This window comes from Varroa destructor, unplaced genomic scaffold (genome assembly GCF_002443255.2).
Source record: "Varroa destructor unplaced genomic scaffold, Vdes_3.0 BEIS01000003.1, whole genome shotgun sequence".
In the NCBI taxonomy this organism is placed as follows: Eukaryota; Metazoa; Arthropoda; class Arachnida; order Mesostigmata; family Varroidae; genus Varroa; species Varroa destructor.
Window position 1 is genome coordinate 48,852,574 of NW_019211456.1, and position 22,390 is coordinate 48,874,963.

Genomic DNA, 22,390 nt, shown 5'->3' on the forward strand with positions numbered 1-22,390 from the left:
ATATATAAATATGACGAAATATTTTCTTTTTCATAGTATGATAGAGTAGCCCAGCACAGCACACCAAGATCAAGTATTTTTCTTTTCTTTTAAAGAGAAAAACTAGAAAAATGATATATTCGCCCCGGGGAAAGTAGTGGAACAAAGGATTTATTATCAATACCATGAGCTTCCTTTTTCTATACGCTTTTATAAAGTAGTTTGCTAGGTGTTTGAAATTAGGCGCTTCGTTTATGCGATAATCTTTTTTGGTATCAGGAAGCGACAGAAACGAGATCAATATTCTGCATTTATCTCCTGATCAGAAACTATTCATGAGGATGATTTCATTAAATGATGATACAAAGATAAGCTTCCTAACTTGATGAATGTCAACGTTATCCGATTTCCCAATAGAATATACGTATTAATTTTATTTCGACAAATCTCAAAACCAATAACAAGATCTGCCTTTGCTCAAGTAGGAAACATCTTATTCAGATATATAAGCTCCTTATTGGTAAAATATCAGGTAAAAAAGCTTAGCACGTGCGATCTCTTTGGCGAACCAGTGTGGCCAGCAGTATTACGTTGGCGGCAGTAGAGCATCAATATTATGTGATTAGTTGGTGGCTTCAAATCATACAATTTAAATGGTACCGAAGAAAGGTTTTTTCTACGACAGGTACTTTGTTTAACGTCACTTAATAACATGAAATGTGCATTAGATAAGTTGTCTTCTGCCACGTTTCAACTGTATTTAAAACGATGTCCTGAAGAATTAAAGCGTGATATTCTCAGAGCTACTAGGCACGCAATACTAGCATGATTTTGTATTTTAGCCACTGAAGTATGATTTTCTTATAAATCCGCTTTGGAATCATTCTACTGTTGTTATGCGCTATGACTGACTCTAAAGCGATGGATCCTATAACGCATAATTCCTGACTTCAAATCCACCCTCTATTTTTTTGAGTAAATCTATAGCAACTCCTTCACCTTTTGAAAAGTTTGCAGGTGATTATAAATAACCAGAGTAATTGATCACGTAGGCGCATGTTATCGCAATAAACATGTCCTTTAGTGATCTAAAAATCAGCAAAATAATCTTTAATCACATCAAAAACTGGTAAGGAGTAATTACCAGAAAGCCGAATGACGTTTATGTAATTTTGAAATATCTAACAGTAGGCTTTATATATTTGTACATAAGGAATTGGAGACTGTATCTGCCGTATGGACCCATTTAGCCCTATAATTTAAAATTAAATGTACGCTGTGTATTTGTGATTACTGAACTCACAACGACTTCTGAGATAACGAAATGTTCGACTATAGAATAATATAACAATAATGAACTTCTAACTACATCTAACGTATAGTTGACTTCATTTGCACGGCCACTATTAATAGACAAATAAGTATCCTGACTCAGGCCCCATGAAGTGTTAGAATCAATAAATTAGTCCTTTTGCAGTACACGTTAGAGCCTTTTGCGCGGATGTCGATTACATCAATAGCTTTCCGTACAGTAGAAGAAAATAGCACATAAAGGTATGCACGCTGTGAGCATACATGACGGGCGACATGTGTCAAAACCTTATCTCTAGTGGTAATTGATATACATCTATTAATATTATGCACTTACACTATACAACCAGTGTGGACAAAGGAAGTCTATTTGTCACTGATAATATTCTTGAAAAGACTATTTGCTTGAGAATGTCTTTTGACTGGCTGACCAGTGTTGGTTAAAAAAATTACGGAACAAACACCCTTCACGTTCTACACCTAATTTCTTTTATTTGCGCCGTTAGCTGTGCATAAGCAGCTGGCTGCGATGCCACAAAAGTACACCATCACACGTAATAGGTTATTGTGAAACGAAGATGAGTGGAGCCAAGCGACTGTGTTATTTAGACCAAATAAGCGTTTCAAATCCGATACTTTAGCTGTTAGCCATTACTTCAGATTACTATTTGAATCCTAACACGAGGCAAAGGTGTTTACTTCCGGGTTTAAACCTAGACCACCAAGTGTCCCTACGTTTAGTAGCCAAATAAATTACTACTGCGCTATCACATAGATGCTGGGCGAACCCAATTGACCCCGTAGTCGTACTGGCCCGACTCGTCTGTCGTTTTCCCCATTAACTAGATGCCTGCTAGCGACCTGTGAATAAGCACTGCCAGCGGTCTAAGTAATCAAAACGTAAGCAGCGCTGTCACAAGCTGACGTCTGATAAGTGAATGAACTAATGAAATAGACTAAACTTGCTTTCGAGTTATTAACCGAAATGCCTAGCTTATACATAAGGTAAATGACTTAAGCTACGGCATGAGCTGGCGGTATTTGATGGGGTAACAGATTAAAGTTAGTTGCTTCGTAGTACTGCTCTATAAACCGCCCGCCAGATTGGCGGGAGCTACCCGGAGTACTGTGCCCCTCACCAGACTATTGCACGGAACTCGAAAAGCAAGACACACCCGAGGGAGAAACTCTACCGGGTGATCAGTAGTAGTGAAAACATCTGATTGTCGTAGACTCTCTCTGTGAGTGCGCCACTCCACGAGACCTTTCACGGACTCAGTGTATTTGCTCCACCGAATAAATCCTAATGTGTGTGCTTGTGTGAAAGAATGTTTCGCTCTTAATGTAATCTATTCAGTATCGAATCCTCTTAACAAGTAAAATTTATTGAAGACTAGATTGTTTTCCAAATATCTGTTTGGGTCAGTAAAGAAGTCACTAACTCCTCCTTACTGTTGAACAAAAAATCTCAGTGCGAGTGAAGTTCTGAGTCCGTGAGTAGGTCTAACCTGAGGTGAAGACCAAATCGTAAGTTGACTGAGACAAAGTTCAAGGTTGTGCTTTAAACTTGGACACATTGTATTTGTTGGGCTAGTCACATATCTTACCTGCTAATTTCTCTGTTTATCTATTGTTGTCCTGCGCAGTATGAGCGCTATAGTATAAATAAAGAACATTCTATCAGCAGACAAATCGTGGCGAACCGCAGACGAAAACTGGTTCCTACATTCTACTTTCTGTTAATGTCAATAGATGATCAGATTCTTTGTAGGCATCTGTGATATAACGGAATTGCTCGAAATAGATCAGTTCGCGATAAGGCGGCCGTACGCAGTGAATGTTTGAGTGTGGTCCAAGTTCATAACTGCTTCTCTTTCATCGGATTCTCGTTTGGTTGTTGCAACAATGTTTCATTCTAGAATTCACTCAGTGGAGTTCTAAAGTGAGTTGGTAGCAGAACGAGGTTTAAGAGTAACCTCAAGTGCACCGACCATCTATTTAGAAACGCAGAGATGAGTAACGACTATGTCATCGTGGATTCGGGGGCGAACCTGGCCAACAAAAAATTTCAACGAGACCTTGACCAGGTGTTAGATCGCGCATTAAATGCGGGTGTTAAGAAACTCGTCGTTCTGAGTAGCTCCGAGAAATCGGCCCGCGAAGCCCTGCGCCTTACCAGGTACGTGTCTATCGAATTGTTACGCTACATTGCATAAGACCTTAATATAGTCCTTTTTTTCTTCTAGTCCACATGAGACTATGATATATTTTCTTGTTTCACATACCGTTAAAATTCTAACGTAGCGATAGGAAGCAGTTTTTTCCTTTCTTTTTTTTTACATTTTTGAACACCAGCCTAACCGAACACTTTAACCCTTTCACTAAACGGGCACTCAGCTTGAGCACCGATTGAGTCTCGATATGATTATGAGATAACGTATTTTACAGAGTAAAAATATGATATACTACAACAACATATTTTTAGTCCTCAACGTAAATCGATATTAATTCTTATCGTTTAAATTTGCACCGCAAAGGTTAAGTTTTATACGCGAATTCACGTTTCTAAGCGGCCTGTGCTGCAAACATCTTTACGCAAAGCTTTTTCGTCAGAACATATGGTGGGTTAGAGTCATCTACAGTCATTTAACATGGTCCTAGCCAGGGAGTTGTTTGGTGGTATTCCGACTGCAGAGCTGAATCATAAATTTGGTCTCTTGTTTACTGTTGAAGTTCTACGTTGAGTTCGACTCAAAAGTCAAGACGTATATTTGGTTGTTGTCACGGTTTTGATTACTGCTGAATCGCTAAGACCGCTATTATACTACCTTTATTATCAGAGTAATAGTATTCCGCTGATAGGCACTCGTTGCCGTTGCTGGTGAAATCTATTTTATGTCCAAGACATGTAACTTTATATCACCAAATATTTCGGGCTTCCCCTGAATGCATAACACTTCCTTTGATAAATAAAGTTAAACAGTTAACACATATTCTCAATAATAATAATAACACAATTATTTCATGTTTATACTGTTTATTTGGACATCGCGGTATTCAACTGCGCGGCTTTTTACCAGAGTCTTTAGCCGCTGAGGTCGATTGAATATGCGTTTTTAATTTTTAAGTAAAATAGAATTTCTTTCAACTTTAAAAAAAAAAAAAAATATATATATATATATATATATATATTTTTTTTTTTTTTTTCACGGTGTTGTCACGGTGTTGTTTAACAAATGAAGTTAACAACCCAGCAAGCATTTTTCCTATGACCCCGATGGCGGTCGCTCGATTTAGTCTCATCAGTTTCAAATACGATTTCCCCTGTCCGTGTCAACAGACAACGTGTATTGCTACTCGAAGGGATACGGCCGAGTACAGATAACAACAAATCCATATTATAAAACATCTCCAAAAAGCTGAATTGTTAATTACAAGTTGTGTTTAGCGGTCTTTCCCCTACGGTGCTTTTATGCCGTATGCGCGCGTATGCGTATGCATGCAATTAGTAAGAGTATGTGGTTTTGTAACCCGTTTTCTCGTCTCAAGAAATTTGGGTACCCACCTTTTCAAATAGGTTGATTGCCTGTGAACGTAGTCGATACTTTGACAGTTATCGTGGCGCGAACAACGCCAGCCGCGACGTAGCCACCAGCTGATTACGTGGATATAGTGATACTGTCACGCTGGCAATGGCAATGACAGTGGAAGGAACTACGACTGACTGATCAGCGCACCAAGTCCAAATAACTGGACTTTAAAAAAGTGCTGCCGTTCCACCAATGACTGAATGACAAGGTTTCACGACGAAGCGCGCCAGCAAAAGAAGGACGGCTGTAACGGTGTCATTGACGTGTGGCTGCTGTTACCTCTGGTACCGTTATCACTGACACAGTGACGCCGTCACATTGACACGCAAAGTGAAGCGACTACGACGTGCACTCCGGTGGTCATTCGACATATTATAGTACGTTATAAAGCATAAAGCTGGATTCAATGTCGTGTTTGTTGTTCCCGTTGGCGGCCTTGCAACCGCACAATTGCGGTTCGATGCGGCATCAGAACAAATATCTCAACCAACAAGAGGTAGCTAATAATTGTCGTAGCAGTAACCACACTGGTGACCATGATAACAGAAAATATCGGCACAACGCCCATAGCAAAAGGTTACATTCAAATCCGGGCGAATTTAAAGACAATATAAACAGAGCAGGTATGTGAAAAGCTGAATTTGATTGTAACAAATGACTGACAGACAGATAGATAGATAGAAAAAAGGTATGGAGAGAGAAAGGCGCTACGGGTAATATGGGCGGACGAACGTTACAGAGATGATTCTGAGAGCGGTCGGGGCAGATGTTTTAGCTCTGGTTACGGGGACTGTCGCTACGGCCAGAATCTGTGATGTCATTTGGTGGGCAGTAACAGGCCTCTCGCTATTATGGTGACGATTATCACTGTCGCTGCTTGTATTGGCTTTATCATAGCAAAAGTAGTAGCGAAATGAGTAGCGCCAGTGATTGGTAATCAGACGCACAGCATTAACATTCACGTGTTATCTATTACGAACTTTTCTAGGTTAAGGGTTACCCTTCTCGTAGATATGCTCGCTAAATATGTCAACCATGATACGCAAAACCGTAACCCCCATTCACGTCCCTTTTCATATATATATATATATATATATATATATATACGCGTTGATTCAATAGAAGGGGTTCGTGAATAGCTGTGTATAGAACAGACGACGCATGTGCTGTCATGGACAAGGAATCAGCTCATCAGTTTTCATCCGTAATGTAGTGCTCGTGTGTTCTAACATCATTATTTTATTGACGTTGAATGACTTTAGTACACAATTTAATAAATTTGTTGGGAATTGTCACTCGTGTTTACTACGATGGCTTTCAGTCAAATGGTTATAAATTTACCGATATATGAGTATTCAACCTTATTTGTTTAAGCATTGTCTGCCATCGGCACTTATAAATTTTTCAATACAGTCATCGCAAATGGGACGAATTCTACTAACATGCACGATATTAAATCGCTCTGACTAGCATATAGGAATGTGACCATACATAGAAGACGATAATACGTCTTGATGTATCCACTAAGATAGAGCTTATGAAGAAGCCAAATATTTGCAGGTATCATTATAGAAAATTATTGAAGATTGCGTAATGAATTTATATTTAATGCCTACTTTATCATTAAAGTGCTATATGTTTACCTGTTAAAGAGATATTTACAACGACATGGACGCAAAAAATCACATATCCAGTACGAATAATGTAATTTACACAGAAGCGAACCTCATATCAACGGGCTCGAAATCAAAATGTCACGTAATAAGGACAAACCAGCTTTGCTTGCTTTTAAGAGCTCTGGAGAACTGCTACGTGTAAAATCTATTTAGACAATGTAATGCCAGCAATGATAGCCCGCAGGTTATCGGTTCGCCGGAATCATATTTGGCTAAATTCTCGTGATGACCATTATTGCACAATCTGCTAATAAAATAAAACTAAAATTGAGAATTTCAAGCAGGACAAGCATTTAATAAGTGAAGACACATGGGCCTGGTAGCGCTGTACATATTTGGTAATATGATACAGATAAACTTTTAATCACATTAATAAACAATTAAAAATTTAACAAAAGTTAGGGAAACTAAACCTTCTTCGGGTGTTTTCATTCAATACCTTCCATAGCCAATTCAGATCACGATTCTAGCAATTTTTTGACAGATAACCTTGTTGTACAATGCTCTGATACTACGCACAGTATGTGTAAACAGTCTTAACAGTAGTGTAAAAAATAAAATAAGTATAAGAAAAATATCTCTTGTGATAATGAATGATCAGTGGGCTCTCTGCAAATTAGCGCGTTAAATAGCTAAGCAATAGCCGCTTGTCAGTCAAATGATTCTTCGTGCCGCGTACCCTTAAGGTTAAATGCCACAACATAATTTCTATTTCTCACGCCTCATATGACGTGTCGTATACATGTGCGATTACGAGTCATTGACGAATGAAGAAAATGAAGATCGTTCCCAGAATCGATACCATGAGATATAACACCAGTGCGCGCGTTAGCATGCAATAGCGTATAGGCATTAGTATTTTTACACCTTAACGGATCAGTATCGCTGGTTTATGGTACCGTTATTTCATAGACACTTATTCGTCGGGCATATATAATTAATAAATTCAGTCTGAATCCATATTCTTTCGATGACAATTGCGCTCCAGATACAAGTCCTTTAACGAGAGTAGAACACTACGCGCATGTCATTATTAGTGTCTATAGTATTATACATACAACATCGATATATTACATTGTGCTTATTTTAGTGTCACCAACGACTTTGATATAGGCAATACCCTAACAAATGTAATAATATCTTTGATGTCTAATACGCTTCTTACATGGTTTTGTCTAGCTAGTATAAATTCTATTGTTTGAATGCGTATTATGAACGTTTTTGGAGAAGACGGCACATTTTTGTAATAATGTTACAAGGTATGTCGGTTTTTACTCTATTAAAAAAAAAAAAAAGTAGAAAGTTTCATAATTTACCCACTTAAGTTCGATTTTTGTATGAGCGGAAGAAGTGTGCAGCAAAATATTTACTTGCCAAGATATGATAAATATATGTATGTATATTTTTGAGTTTGGGTACAGTGTTACAAAATTGTGCCAAGGAACGGATATAAGTTTTTAAAGATCGTCATTGACGCGTTCCGCGTGAATCAGGTATGTACGTATATATATATGTGTGTATTATGGTTTTCATACCTTCCATGTAGGGCCTTTTATTAAATTGGGTTAGGAACAACAGTGTTACTGCAACGAAAGGAGTGACATCCTCATGTTCTTTATTTTTATATGTCATGTAATTCTTATTTATAATACAAATAAAATACATAACGTAATTGCGAAAAATTTATAATACGTAATATCCTTACACGGTTTGCGATATTTTTGCTATCGTATGGGATGACTTCTAAGCATGGAGTGAAGTATTGTTGTAATACTGAACCTATATTGCGGGCGAGCCACATCTAAAACCACTACTAAGATAGGTATGAAGTTTTAAAACGGGTTCTTATACTCTGGTAATAATAAAGCGTCATATTAGGTTCATTGCAGTGTTCCTGGCAAACTTGTCCTCTACGTTTAGTTTTCTTCAACACAATGAATAAAACTAAATAGTCTTTCCGATTTGTGCGGATAAACGTTTACAATAGAAAGCCTGTTCGGCTCGATGTCATCTAATCCGACAACTCAGCTTTGGCCCATTGCATCCTAGAGTGTGAAAGATGAAGATTCGGTCTTTATCTTACATCCATACAACGACGGTCTGGGCTAGTATGCGTTCCTTTTTCGCTTCATAATAAGTGTTAACCAGTAGCAGCGTGCCAAAAAGCATATACATTTACACATACAAATTGGCCTACGCTATTGAAAAAAATTTAATTTCTCTATTTTACGTTATAAATTGACCTTATCTGCAGATGTATTTTTGCGATAGCACTAAAAAAACTTTTCTATGCCATTTTGCTTTGCACTACAGACAAAGATTTCTTTCATTATCGAATTACTTGTATGATATAATATATTAGCAAGACATAGCTTAGCAACTCAACGTGTCGTCTGAGGAAAACAGTGGTTCTACAAGTAAAGCTTTATTCGTCAATCCGCACATCTCCATAAAGAATCATTTTGAATGTTAATTTTTCTATAAACAGTGTACACACTTTACAAATATATGTATACAAACCTCATACATCAACTACTTTAGGTTTCCATGCGCGCAATATATCTCAGAAGCAGGCACATTAGCGTATTTTCAAGTGCTGCATTGTTCGCGCTCAAAGCGTTTGAAATTCGCAACAGATTCAACTCCGAAGGTTATTATCGTGGGCCTATCCACATATATGTTTTAGTATACTTGTCTATGAAAGCCGTACTCGGACAGCGATGCACCGACAATAAACCTTGGACCACGCAGAACCGGTGGTCTAGTGCTCCTTGATATTATCGGATCAGTTCAAGTTACTTAGTTGCTGGCTCAATCAGACATCCGTTGATGTCTGAGCAAGGCATTCGCGATCTTTTCTTTTGAACAAAACTGCAGTAAATAGTGACACAATATGGTGAACCTTACAAGAATTCAATGCTAAGCAACCCAATTCAGTCGATACCGCTGAAGCAAACAAACCAAACAAACAGGAAAGGATTAGCTTGCTGCCATGGGTCGTTCTTAGTCAGAAGACCCGCAGTAACGACTCCATTCTTTGTCGTCTTCGCTTTAGTCAACCGGTTTGTATATCTGTTTTTATCTTACCTAGAGAACAGAACAGCGACTGCAAACGCCAAAAGTCAACAGTAGTTGCCCAACCTCGCGTATTCCTCATCTCGCGCCTCCAGTCGAGTTGTTCACAGCCCGTAAAGTAAACGTGCACAAAGAAGAGAATCTATAAAAGAGTACTAAATAAAGAAACTTTCGGAAAAGATAGAGAGCGCCACGGAATGAAAACGTTGATGCGAACGGGGATTTAGAGTTTGTTTATTCTTGTCTTTATCATCGGATATTTATTTGTTGTTCCTGTTACTTCCTCATGCTCGTGCCTTAACTCCAATGAATTCAAGAACTCGCTGTTTACCGACTGCTAAAAATCTGATACACAAGTAGAAACAGGCTCTTCATAATCTCTACCACGTCAGCAGTGTACGTGCCTTTATATATATAGATGTATGTACGTAGGTGCTTAGAATATGTGCATAGACATAAACGACCGAAGCGATGCTTTCGTCTTGTTTCTGGCCAAACGGCAGTCTAGAACAGGCTTGCCTGTATCTCTGTGTATATTGGCTAGAAGAAACGCTATTCTCCTTACTGAATCAATATTTCATTATATACCGAATCTAGAGTCTAGAGACAAACAATTGAAAAGGTCACGCTTTATTGGCCTCTATCATCGTTGAAAAAGTGCAATTGTCAAGCATAGCATAATAGCTGGGCAGCGGTCTTATGCACAACACCATGGAAGCTTAATGTAACGGAATAAAGTTGACGATATCCTATTGTCTGACTAGATCAGTAAATACGGATAACGACACTTGCGCAATCTGCGTTGGTTTTACAGTGAAAAAGCGCGAGCGTGCCTTATAATATATATGAACATAGATCTCATACTTATTATAAAGTCGACATCACATTGAATACTAAAGGATTAGCGATACCTCTCTTTTACTGCGGGAAGTGATGTGAGCGAGTCTGAGGGTTGTCAGTTAGGAAAATGCAGTTGAGACTCGTACAGGAGCAATTTTCAGCTCCTGTGTTACATTTTTTAACTATGCAAGTTATAGTTGGAAGCAGCGGCTTTTTTATTCATGATTGAGCTAAATATCGGCTATAGCCTCAAAATACCTGGAAAAATATTCAAAATATTACAAACAAACAAACAAAGTATTCTTAGCAAATAGTTATAATTGAACCTAAACATAGGTCTGCAAACAACATGAGTCATGCTGTAGATAAAGCAAATTACTGGGTATCTGTCTGGATGTCGTTGGCATTCCCAGGTGTAAGATTGCGCAGTGACCATGCTAGTTGTGCAGTGAAAGCTGGAGTTACGCTCTAATTTAAGTGGTTATATGGGTTTCCCGATGCCCACGTTGCAATATGAACTACAAATTAAGAAACGCGTGCGCCTTGTGACCACCCTATTTTGAAGTACGTATATCATATTGCATGATCGTAGTTACGACGCGGGTTGTGTTTTTCCTCGTCGACAAGTTTCCTCGACTTTTTTTCAGTTGCTTCCTCTGACATTTCGAAGCTTCTTGCTATATAAATATCTAATGAACGAAAAGGAAGGCAAACATTATGCAGATGAAGCAGTGAAGTCTTTGATGGTTACGACACATTGACAACTTCGTGACAATCCATCGTATAGCAAACAAGCGTATTTAAACAAGAGTTTTTTTTTTCTCTTTCCCGATCAAACTCCAACACAGTAACAGGCAAAATGGGCTCAAAAACAGCTCCTACCTGCGTATCGCCTTTCACTATGCGGAGCATTAATAGATAACACAGGCCACTGTGCGCTTGTCGTGGTAATAAGTTGCTTCAGCGAGTTTCCCTGTTGCTATTTGAGAATACCCAAACACATTTTCATAAAGGACCGCTTTCCAGTTATCCTATGCATAGAACATTAACCTTTAATCATAATTAAACAAGCCTAAGGAATTTTTAATACTCTCTATAATAATGTAATGATGAGAATGAAAAAAAGTTAGTAACTAATTTTGGGTAAATTATTTGCTTTATTGTTTGCATATACCAACGGAGTAATACGACTCGCGTCAGTATGTTTAGCACGGGCTTTTGTTAAATCTCACATAAAAGATAATCTTTACAGAAAAACACCTCGACTTCCTTGTAAAGTGCGGTTTGTATTTGTCAGGCGCAAGTTTCGTCTACAAGTCAAACTAAGTCAACAACCGCAGGTGCGGTTTGTTAACTCTGTACTGCGCGCAGTCATGCTAACTCTCAAATCCTGCCTCTGCGTTAATGGAAAACCTCTTTGTGTGCCTAAGAATTCCCATTGCAGTCTACGTTGTGTACTGACTATTTACTCGGTGACAGTCAGCTGATTGGCCAGCAGACAGTATCTCTAATTACGCTTTGCCTTCAACGATTTATGCACTTGTCGCTAACAGATCTCACGCATGTCCTATGATCCATAATGAACGCATGTAGACTGACAGAATCGTTCATGTGTATCTCTCAAAGAAAAAGGTAGTATATTTGTTGCTTGTTATTATAAAACTAGGGCTGCAATTGTTTCTTTAGCTAATAGCGAAGGAAATTTCAGTGGTCACTAAGGGAAGATCAAGCTTGAATCCATAAGCTAAACCTCAATGAAGATGCACTACAATAGGAGTAAAGCTGCCTAGTTAGCATTGAACTGAGTAATTGAAATTCGGTTTGGGTTAGTGTGACAATGACAAAAAAATCACCTGCTAAGCAGGAACGTTTCGGCGAAGAAACATTTCGCTAAGAAATCGAGAGAAAACATGTTCGTATCTACCAAATGTCACATTCCGATATACCCGTCTTGTGTGGGACATGCGTGCGTAATATGCCATATTAGAAGACCTATTCTAATATCCGAGAAATTGGGTACTGAATCCAATGACTACGAAATAAAGTGAGGTGTTCAAAGAACTGGCCGTTATAGACGGGCCAGACAGTACGCTACAAATGAGAAAAGCACACAATCAATAATCGAAACGCGCTGGTGGCAACTCAAGCACCAAGTGAAATTTATCGAAAAATTGGTGTGTTGTTAACGCGATATTTTCTTCTAATTATCACAACAGCCGTAGTATAACAACAATAAGATCTGGTATCATCTCCTGTGCTACTAATTTCAAACGAGTCGGTCAAACCAATAGAAGAAAGTATCTTGCTGAGGAATGTGAATATGTTAAGGTGACAGGGTGTATTTGAATGAGATCTGAGCTTTGTTTGTTTTTAAAGTCGTGTGCCCGTCATGCGATGCATTCTGCTGTCTTTGGATGAACAGACGCAGACACGCATGAGATTGATCGAAATAAGCTGCAATTATGCGATGCGGCAAACGTCTCTACTGAAAAAAAGGACGCTTTGTTGAGCCATACTTTTTCCTGTCTTATTTCACATGTCAGTAAAATGTTCCGTTATTTCTATTCGTATGATTTATGAATATGTACGGTTCTATACCCATCTAGCTACTAGGATCAAAAGACAGTATGTTTATAGCCTTCTCGAACAAGATACGTTATTCATGTTATACTGCGTGAAGACATTCGTGCATGTTTCGACGTACAGCTGTTGGAATAAAGATATGTAAAAGAATTTTTAATTTACTTGCAGCATTCGGGCTTTAGACTCCTTTTGATTCCTAGCGGAAAATTCGTCAACTCAGTGTTTGAAGTAACAGGTTTAGAATGTTTGAAGGTTTAGATAAAGACGTATCCAAGTTAGCAAAATACGTCTCATGGGTAAACTTATACACCTTAAGAGACAGTGCATTCATTGCGTGCCACTTGTCAGTTAATTGGCAAAACAGTTTAATTATTAAAAAACATGATATAGGATTCTGTGTATATAGGATAACTTAATAAGGCATCTTCCGTTTTCGATACCAAGGTAAGGCTACTCGAAGGAAACTACCAAAGCTTTGTATATAGTAATGATGTTTTGCTTTGTTTCATACAGATTGTACCCGGGAACGCTGTTCTGTGCCGCAGGTCTGCACCCATTGGAAACCCAGCTCTGGGCTGACGATATAAAGGTTGCCTTCAACGAAATTCTGCCTAAGCCAGAGTGCATTGGAATCGGTACGTGAGAAATATATATGCGCAATTTAAATATAATGATGATACGCTGAATAGCTGAAGGTTGGCTTCTTTTAGATCTAGCTAAGGCCAAGAGACTCATAAAGTTTTTCGTTACCATAAACTTCAACAGCTAGCCAGTAGGCAAGGTTACCCTGGGCAAAAAGACGTGAAATGTAGCCTATGATCATGTTGAATAGGCAGTCGTACAAGATCTAGAAGTTATTGCGATTATTAGGAGCATAAGTAAAGCTAAAATATCATGTCATATTTATTAGTTGTAAACATATCTATGGATTAATATAAATTGTTCACATAGTCTATGCCGAACACTGCGTCCGAACTTTATGTTCCCTAAACTAAATGTCGACAGATGTCTAGACGAAGGAAACGAACTGCGAGAGCGCTTGTTTCTAATATTGTACACTAGAACGATTATTAAATGCGAAACAAAGTATTAGGCTTCGTGTTGTTACATCTGTCGCCGAACAGTATTTCCTCCTGATTCGACTGTTTTGCCGGATGTTGTACGATAACAAAACAGCGTAACCAACATTTCCGACGCATGCAGATATCCATAAAACTGGGATCGTGCGAAATACATATTCGTAGAATACTTCCGAACCCGTTTGTTGGGATCCACTGGATGCTAAAAAGTTGTATTTTTTATCAGTAGCCAGATTGTTGTGCATATGCTTTTCAACTATCGCCATTGTTCCGGTTTCGAGTGGTTGTTGGAAAGAGGTTTTGAGCATGACTTAAATTTGGAAAGGAGCAATTTATATATTAGAATGTAAACCGAATTGTAGCCCATTGGCTAATCCCAATTGGACAGATGCATGAAAACCGAATGGAAACATTCCTTTTCTTATTTGAAATAGAAGTCTAGAATGGCGCAGATCTATAAAATCAATACAAATCTTCTAGACAGTTTTTTAGAATCTCCGTCTATTGTAAACACCTTTTATCGTTTTCTGTTAAAAACGGGTTGACGATATGAAGATGTGTCCAAGGAGAGCTCTATTTATGACTGCAAACGTCTTTTCTTTGCAATATTTGAACAAAAAACATTGAGACGTTTGAGAGGATTTCCGTGACATCGAACGTCGTCTTTAACGTCCGTTGCCTGACGGGCAATAGTTTGTTACAGTTGGGCTTTTCGTGACTAGAACACAAGAAATGCTACAGATTGGACCAAGAAATTCTAAACGATAAGGGTATGAAAAAATATGGAGCTTAGATTAGTTTCATGGCTCAGTCGATTTATTATAATAGTTTAGCACATTAACGATAAGATATACTTCTAGTGTATTTTTTTTTGCTTTATCTAATAACTCTCCTCTGGCAGTACAAAAAAAACAGGACTAGCCAAAACGAATATCCATTCAGTATTTGGATTAGAGCGTAAACACAGTTACCTTAACAAATCTTAATCTTATAGCCGATATCCTTAATCCATACAGAAAGCATAACAGGTTGCTTTTTTTTTTATAGATTGGATTATAGCTTTAATTAAGCGTAATGCAAAATCTCATTTAAAGTCTAACTCATTTGCGTAATGGTTGTGTGATTGTAGTGTGCTAGCGTTAATAATTTATTGAGTTTGAGGATCCTAGGAGATTCTACACTCGCTAAATGTTTTCAAGTTGTTAAACGAACGGGTTATTTTTCTAATACGTGGTCTTTCATTCCGCGCGCAGAATCAAGATTGCCACCCTTTGCCATAAGCTGTCAATATTGACACGCATCTCGCCTTTTTCTTGTCGCTCAATCAAATGCTTTTCTGCAATTCTTTCTCTAAACTGTCGCTGAAATAGACCTCTTCAATATTCCTATTCAACGTATGTACAAGTTTCAGAGCGTCAGCTACAAGGTATATGGCTCAAGCCATTATATTTCTTTGCTGTTTTGCCGTCGTCACTGAACGAACAGGCAATCTCGGCCTACTTTCTTGAAAAGGATTTAACAGTGTTTGTCTTGTACACGATACGTTAATCGTAGAAGCAATATACGTGAGTTGAAACTGAACACTTATGTGCGCCGTTATACAAATACCATTGGTCATTACTTATTCAGCCATCCATTCACTTATGCGATCTACGTGCATATTTGTTTAGGGTTCTTCACTTTTGTTTGTTTTGGCTTGTTGAGAATGACGCTCACGTGCCGTATGCACCCCTTCGTCAAGGTACAAGTACTGCCAATGCGCGATGTTCAAGGTGTAGCACCTTCAATCGATCTTCGAGGTGAACAGATGCAGGTGCCATGCATGCAGGCCAATAGAGCCCTGTTCTGTAACGTTGTAACCTGCTGTTTGTAGCGCTGTAACGTTCTAATAGAAAAGAGGATAACCTTGTTGCCATTCGGTCACTGAAGTTAAAAAAAAAAAAAGATAAATAAATAAATAAACTGGACTACAGAAATAGATACAAAGCCCCGCGTTTTACTGTAGACCTGCACTCGGTTTTAGGTGTTTTGTAAACTGGTGAAATCGTACTGTCGCGCAGAGACGACGTTTCTGCGTTGATCATTCAGTTTGCGTGCGTCGCTTGATATATATACGTATATACATCAAGCGACGCATATATATGATATTATTTTCTTCCATGTATACATGTTTCTATGCGTATTTGATTGCGACACGTCTGCTGCCGACAATTGGTAGCGACAAAAAGCGTACACGGCGATCGTTCAGTGTCAAAAAATGCAAAAAATCCGCATACTTGCCGAAGTACATGCGAACACCACTATGGCAAATGTGCTGATGCTAATGAACTAGACGTTCATAGCCGCTTCCCATGCGGATGTTTTGGCGTACGAGCGGATTGTCGTCAGCGAGAGGTAGATTGATCAGTGCTGGAAGCGTGAGACCGCCGAACTACGTGGCTCGATGGGCATCGGTCACCTCGCTGGTATGATCCAAATTGAGAATATGGAACGAGAAATATTAAACATCTTCTGAGTTATAAATTGAACGCATCGATGGCGAAGTTACGTAGTGCGAAAAGCAGGTCGTTGATTTAACCGTTCAAATTACGTACTATTTGCATGCGGCATTTAATATAACGAGTGCGTTGAACGGACTGATAGATATTTTGCATACGCTTTATTATAGATAAAGGACGTAGTTTTCTTACGTGTAAGTGCGGCATTCTTTATCGTAGTTTCTGGGTAATAATTTTCGAGCGGATGATCTAGGCAAGAAAAGTTCCTTATAAAAGTAATTTCTCTTATATATATATATGTATGGGATTTTTAATTACTTATAATGTTTTATTCATTGTTGCAGGTGTTTGTGGTCTGGACCTTACCAAATTAGAAGTAGCGTCATTGAAGCAACAGCTGTCAGTCCTCGAGGCCCAGTTACAAATGGCACGCGACCTGTCAAAGCCAGTGGTTTTATTTGAGAAGTCAGGCTCAACCGAGTTACTTCATTTGCTTAGAACCTACCCTGGTCTTTCGTCCGTTGTTATACATGGATTCGCCGGCTCCGCCCAACAAGCGAAGGAATACCTGCACAAAGGGTACGTTAGAATTTTTTTGAAAATTCCCTAAGACGCCTGCCCTATTTGCTTTTTGCAAGTGCAAAACACATCAAAGGCATAAATATTTATATCAGCACTCCCAGTAGTTGCGTAACATTCTAGGCTACCGTCGTAGAGCTTACATGTCTACATGAATTAGCTTTTCTATGGAAATTTTCGCTAAACTAGTATAAGTCCGTTGGCTTTTATAGCTTGCTTGGATACGCTGGTATTAAGAATTAGACTGTTGCTCCTTAATTATGATTTTACTGACTAGATAATAAACTGCGTGGCTGCCGACAATGTGTTTAAATTTTTATTTGTCCCACCGACCCACTACACCGAAAACCTTTAGTATTTTTTATGATGCACGAAAAGTACTCATGATATCCAGAAAAAGTGAGTGATTACAACCCTTTAACCACCCTCCCCCCATACAAGTGAGTGGTATGGTAAAGCTGTCACTTGTACTATTGTTTATTTCTTCGTGTTTCCTTGTCGCTCTCTATCGCTGTCATAGCCGCCCATGTCATGCTGTTTTTGTCTGTTGTCACGCTTGCGTGGCTCACTTGTTTCTCAACTGCGAACACTGTTATGTGTACATACTCACACTTATTACAATGAACGTAAATAAGAACATAAATAGACATCGATGATACCCGCGCCCTGCTTGACGCCGGCGATGGCAATTGTTTTGTTACTACAACTGTCACGACAGTTCCTACAGGTGCCCGGTTTCGTGCTTACGTTCTTCTCTCAGCTATTGCTATTTTGCCGCTGAAGCCATCGTCATTCATTCATTCTATTCTAATCAATTCCAAAGTCGCGACGAAGAGTGTACGGCGTCTAACGGTAAAACAGCGTAATAATGATCGGCCACGACATATCATCAGCCGAAGGCTGAATGACACACGAAGCTACTTAGGACTGTTTCTGCATGAAAACGACATTGGCGTCGATCAAGCCACTGTTAAGATGCTACTGTGGGATCTGGCAGGTTAATCTGACTTATCCTAACACTTTCGTCAGTATCTTGTCCAGCGTTCCTTCTCGACAGGAAGCAACAGGTGGTACAGCGTAGGCTGACGCCGTTCAAGTTGACAAGCCTCTAGACACACACAAGCAGTTGCCTCTGAGGGTACCTTTATCGCTCGCTGATTATATCGGTAAAGTTGGATGGCTGCCATGAAAGCTCCGCCTGCGCCTTCATCATGATACCGCTCCGCCGCGCCATGTAACAGTTGTCACCAACTGCTGAGGCTAAGGGGCCAACCGCTAACGGTAATAATGGCCCTTTGTGCCATTGAACACGTGCGTTTTCGTCGTGTGAAAGTGCTGGTGTTAATAGTGTAACGTCATGCGCTAATATTTACTAACCATCACCGGTAGGAAAACTGTTCGTTTGATATTTTGGGTGTTCGTTTGAGTGGTAAGATGTTTGACTCTTCATCGGTTCTGACAGGTGCTTTTATGTTTGAGGGAGATGAGGCAGATTCACAGCGAGCGATACACGGCTAGATATTAGTTATGATTTTGCTTTTGCCGGCAACTGCTATCGTTGGGTAACTTTGAGATATTGGTTATCTGATTGTCTGTGTGACAGCTGCATTTTTTTCCTATTATTTGGCATTAGACAAGGACTCTGGCTAAACAAACAAATCCGAAAAGCAAGCTGGTCTCACCGGAGTGTTGGGGCCGGTATGTTGCTCATAATATGTATGTGTGGTTGCGATCAATAAACAAAAAAAAAGAGATAGAAGCAGAGAAGAAAATTGCATTACGAGGACAAATTGTAAGAAATTAGTTTTGTTGTCGGCGTGCGTCTGGCGACGCGGAACTTTTGGCGGTCGTACATTTTGTTTTGCAGGCATAGTTCGTAGCCCTAGCAACTAGATGAACGTTTGCACGATAAAATTGTCGAAAAGTCGGGGCTTTGCTTCTGTGGGGAAGTGAATGTTGGGCAAAGGCCGCGCGTCATCGCAATTGCCATGACAGAAAAAGGCAAAGTCAGAGCACCACGGAAAACAGTGTATACATTTATGTGCATTGCGTTCAATCATTTTAACTCTTTGTGAGGAGAGAATGTGAACACCAAGACGTATAAGATTCGGTTTTGAGAAGAACATACAGAGCAAATCTTGATTTCCTATGGTAACTGGAGGTAGTTTAATATAATTAAATAGCTTGCCTTGAAATGCAAGTTATTTAGCTATATTAAATTGAGGCATTAAAATGAGGTGAAGCTAGTATAGACCGACCGGATGAAACTATCAAGGTGTTTATGGTACAGCATACAGAATACAGTCACGAATTTTAAAGTTACGCGTTGACCCTATTAATTAATAGCCCCTATTGATTCCTAGCGTATAGAAATTTCTCACACCTTCTAAGTGAAATACTAACATGTTCACAATGCTGCGAAGTATCGACGAATGTACCAAAAACTCGTACATATTAGACTTAAGATGTTCTTCTACACACGACGGACGTCGTGACGTGAAAAAAATATGCCAGTTGACGCCACTCTGATGATTCTCATTTTAACAAGGGTAGTAGCATCAATAATAATGATAATAATAAAAAGTAAATTAATTAAGAGCATGTAATTGCGACGAATACTAATGATTTATAGGAAAGCCTAGTGTTTCACTGGACGTGAAATCGATCGTTATTGTTGCAATTATTTTTATGATTATATTTATTTATTTTTGGCTTACGCGTGCCCTTTCATTTTTTGCAGGTACTTCCTATCGATGACGGGAGCGTTGTGGAAGGCTAAGGAGGAGATGCAGCAATTGCTCCGCGATCCTGCTGTCCAAGAGCAACTTTTGCTAGCCTCGGACGCGCCTTTCCTCTTTCCTAACGCCAAAAGCAAACTTAGGAAGAGTCAGGAGGAGGACAAGGAATCAATTTTCTCAGAGCTTTCAGAGTCACTTGTTAGGCGGTATTGCAGCTTTCAGCGTAACGAGCCATGCAGTCTTGCTTTGACTTGTGAACTCCTCGCAGGCATTTTGGATCTGAAACCCAACGATGTGGCTCTTAAAACTACTTATAATGCCCTCAAAGCGTTCAAGCTTCAGTTTTAAATGGCTTTAACTGTTTGATCGTTACTCATTTAGATTGTGGTAGTTGGCGATCATCAGGTCGCTAGAAATTTTCCGCTAGCGAAATTGGTGCGTACACGAAGACAAATTCGTCACCGGAACCTGAAGAACAAATCATGTGCAATTTGAAGCGATGCTTCCGCTTCTGAGCAGAGCGACATTACTAACCAGATAATATAACGAGGCGTTGCGTATAAAGGCTCTCGTCTAACATGCTCAAAAGATAGCACGTAAAAATGGGTTGAAGCACTTTAAAACACAATATATAATCATCGTTGTTATCACGTTGCCGACGGTTGTCGAGTTGTCATGCCTAGCTCACAAAGGTAAAAAAAGTTGTCTTCGTGAGTTTCTGTAGTTGATTTATCTTCCACTCAGCGTATGTGCAAGCAAGGCAGAAGTAAAGGGATAGCGTTAATTTACAATTCTTCGATTGTAATTATTTGATCGATAACCAACTTCTGCCAACAAGCGTTTCTGCTATAACTTGTGCCCTCTCAACGCACACAGGTGCTTTAATCTTAAACCAATGACAACAATGTTAAGCATATGCTCAATGAAAAATCAGCTGATAATACTGACCTACCTTGGTTCCATTCTTCACGAACTCAGTGAAACGCTACTCGCATGGAGCATGAACGCTATACCGAAATGCTGCCAGTGAAAAATGAAAGTTACTATCATATTCACAGCATTCAATATAACACGAGACCGAAGAAGATGGCGGGCACCGGATGAATTCTACAAAGCAGCCATGTGCGCATAAAAACTAGACAAACATACTTCTTTTTGTGGACGTGTGGCTTATTTTAATCATAATGGCGATGATCATGACCCCGCATTCGAATCATATCAAGAGGCGGCGGGTGCACTGATCTTCATAAATATAGTCCGTGGAAATGCTTCCGCGAACCTTGTTTGGCGACAGGACGCAAAGGGACGCAAACGTTTGCTATATAGTGTCGGAGCTTTATCTCTCTATATATTATATTCATATGTTGCCAAACCAATATTAATACTAAAAATGATAAAGTGGAAGACCAACTGTTCAGCAGTCAAAGGAATCAGCGACATGATTTCGTATCCAGTTTTAGACGTACGGTTTAATCAAGCACACAATACATAACGGTGCAATTCAACGACGTGTAGTCAAACTACGTATTCAAATCGGTAAACAATACCGGGCAATAATGAAAGCGAAGAGAAGCACACCCTGAGATGATTGTGACGCGTAAACTACTTATACATGCGTATGTTAGGAGCACCCTATCAAACACACAATAACAATCGTAGTAATAACACAAGGTAATTTTCAGTACAGTGCAGTAAAACAGAAGAAAAAAAGGGAGAGGTGCACAACTAAGATGACAATATTGGCACCACTAAACGCGCTGAAGAAAGATGAAGAACGAAAAACGCGTTGATAAAGATTCTCAGGGGACAACTCTTGCGGATTGGTGTTGTTTTTGTTGTTAAAATAGTTACAGCTTATCGTGTTTTCGTAGCTATTTAGTGATAATGTTTATTATTTAAAAAGTGTAGTTGCGCGGCAATATACAACTGACATAAAGAAAGGGATCAACCAGTTAACACTGATCCAAGAAGAAGAATACGAGCAGTCTCCAAAAAAAATAGGTTGAGACTAACATTGCACCAAGAGCAAAGCTAAAACTTTTCTACGCAACTGAGAAGTCTTACGTAATATAGTATGAGTTGCCAAACCTTCCCTTTTACTATTATTATTATTATGGTTATGGATATAATAAGGTGGTCACTTTGACCCAATTTGTAAAGTTGTGTAGTATCATCGATGTGCTTATACAATACAAAAATCTATAAATAATATAAGAACCATTATACGAATATAAAAAAATAAATATTTAGAAAATATTTTTGACGATGACTAAGCGAGTTTTTAATAACAACAACAAAAACAACTGAATGAATATAAGGATCTGATCCTTTCCACGGTACGGTAAAATGAAGCACATATAAACACGTTACAAAAAGCTATCTTTGATATACCATAAATGCGTATAAAAAAAAACGACGGCATTCTGTTTTTCACTCGGTAAA

General features: G+C 39.0%; 1 protein-coding gene and 1 long non-coding RNA gene across 3 annotated transcripts in view; one reads left to right on the forward strand and one right to left on the reverse strand.

Moving 5' to 3' along the window:
* Positions 1-2,113, reverse strand: part of LOC147757076 (uncharacterized) — a 3,510-nt gene extending 1,397 nt beyond the window's left edge. Inside the window, exon 1 of the long non-coding RNA XR_015324908.1 lies at positions 1,628-2,113. This is a non-coding gene — a long non-coding RNA (uncharacterized LOC147757076). The remainder of the gene's footprint in view (positions 1-1,627) is intronic.
* A 325-nt stretch (positions 2,114-2,438) lies between these two features.
* On the forward strand, positions 2,439-22,217 carry LOC111246170 (uncharacterized). 2 transcript variants are annotated; one of them, XM_022795317.2, is made up of 5 exons: positions 2,439-2,817; positions 3,210-3,469; positions 13,568-13,689; positions 16,976-17,210; positions 19,951-22,217. In XM_022795317.2, the coding sequence occupies exons 2-5, from the start codon at positions 3,303-3,305 to the stop codon at positions 20,294-20,296; spliced, it is 870 nt and encodes a 289-aa protein (XP_022651052.1). In that variant the 5' UTR covers positions 2,439-2,817; positions 3,210-3,302; the 3' UTR covers positions 20,297-22,217. The 2 variants fall into 2 exon arrangements, with proteins under 2 accessions (XP_022651052.1, XP_086841319.1); XM_086985193.1 differs by lacking the exons at positions 2,439-2,817; positions 3,210-3,469 and adding an exon at positions 11,980-12,103.
* The last annotated feature ends 173 nt before the right edge of the window (positions 22,218-22,390 follow it).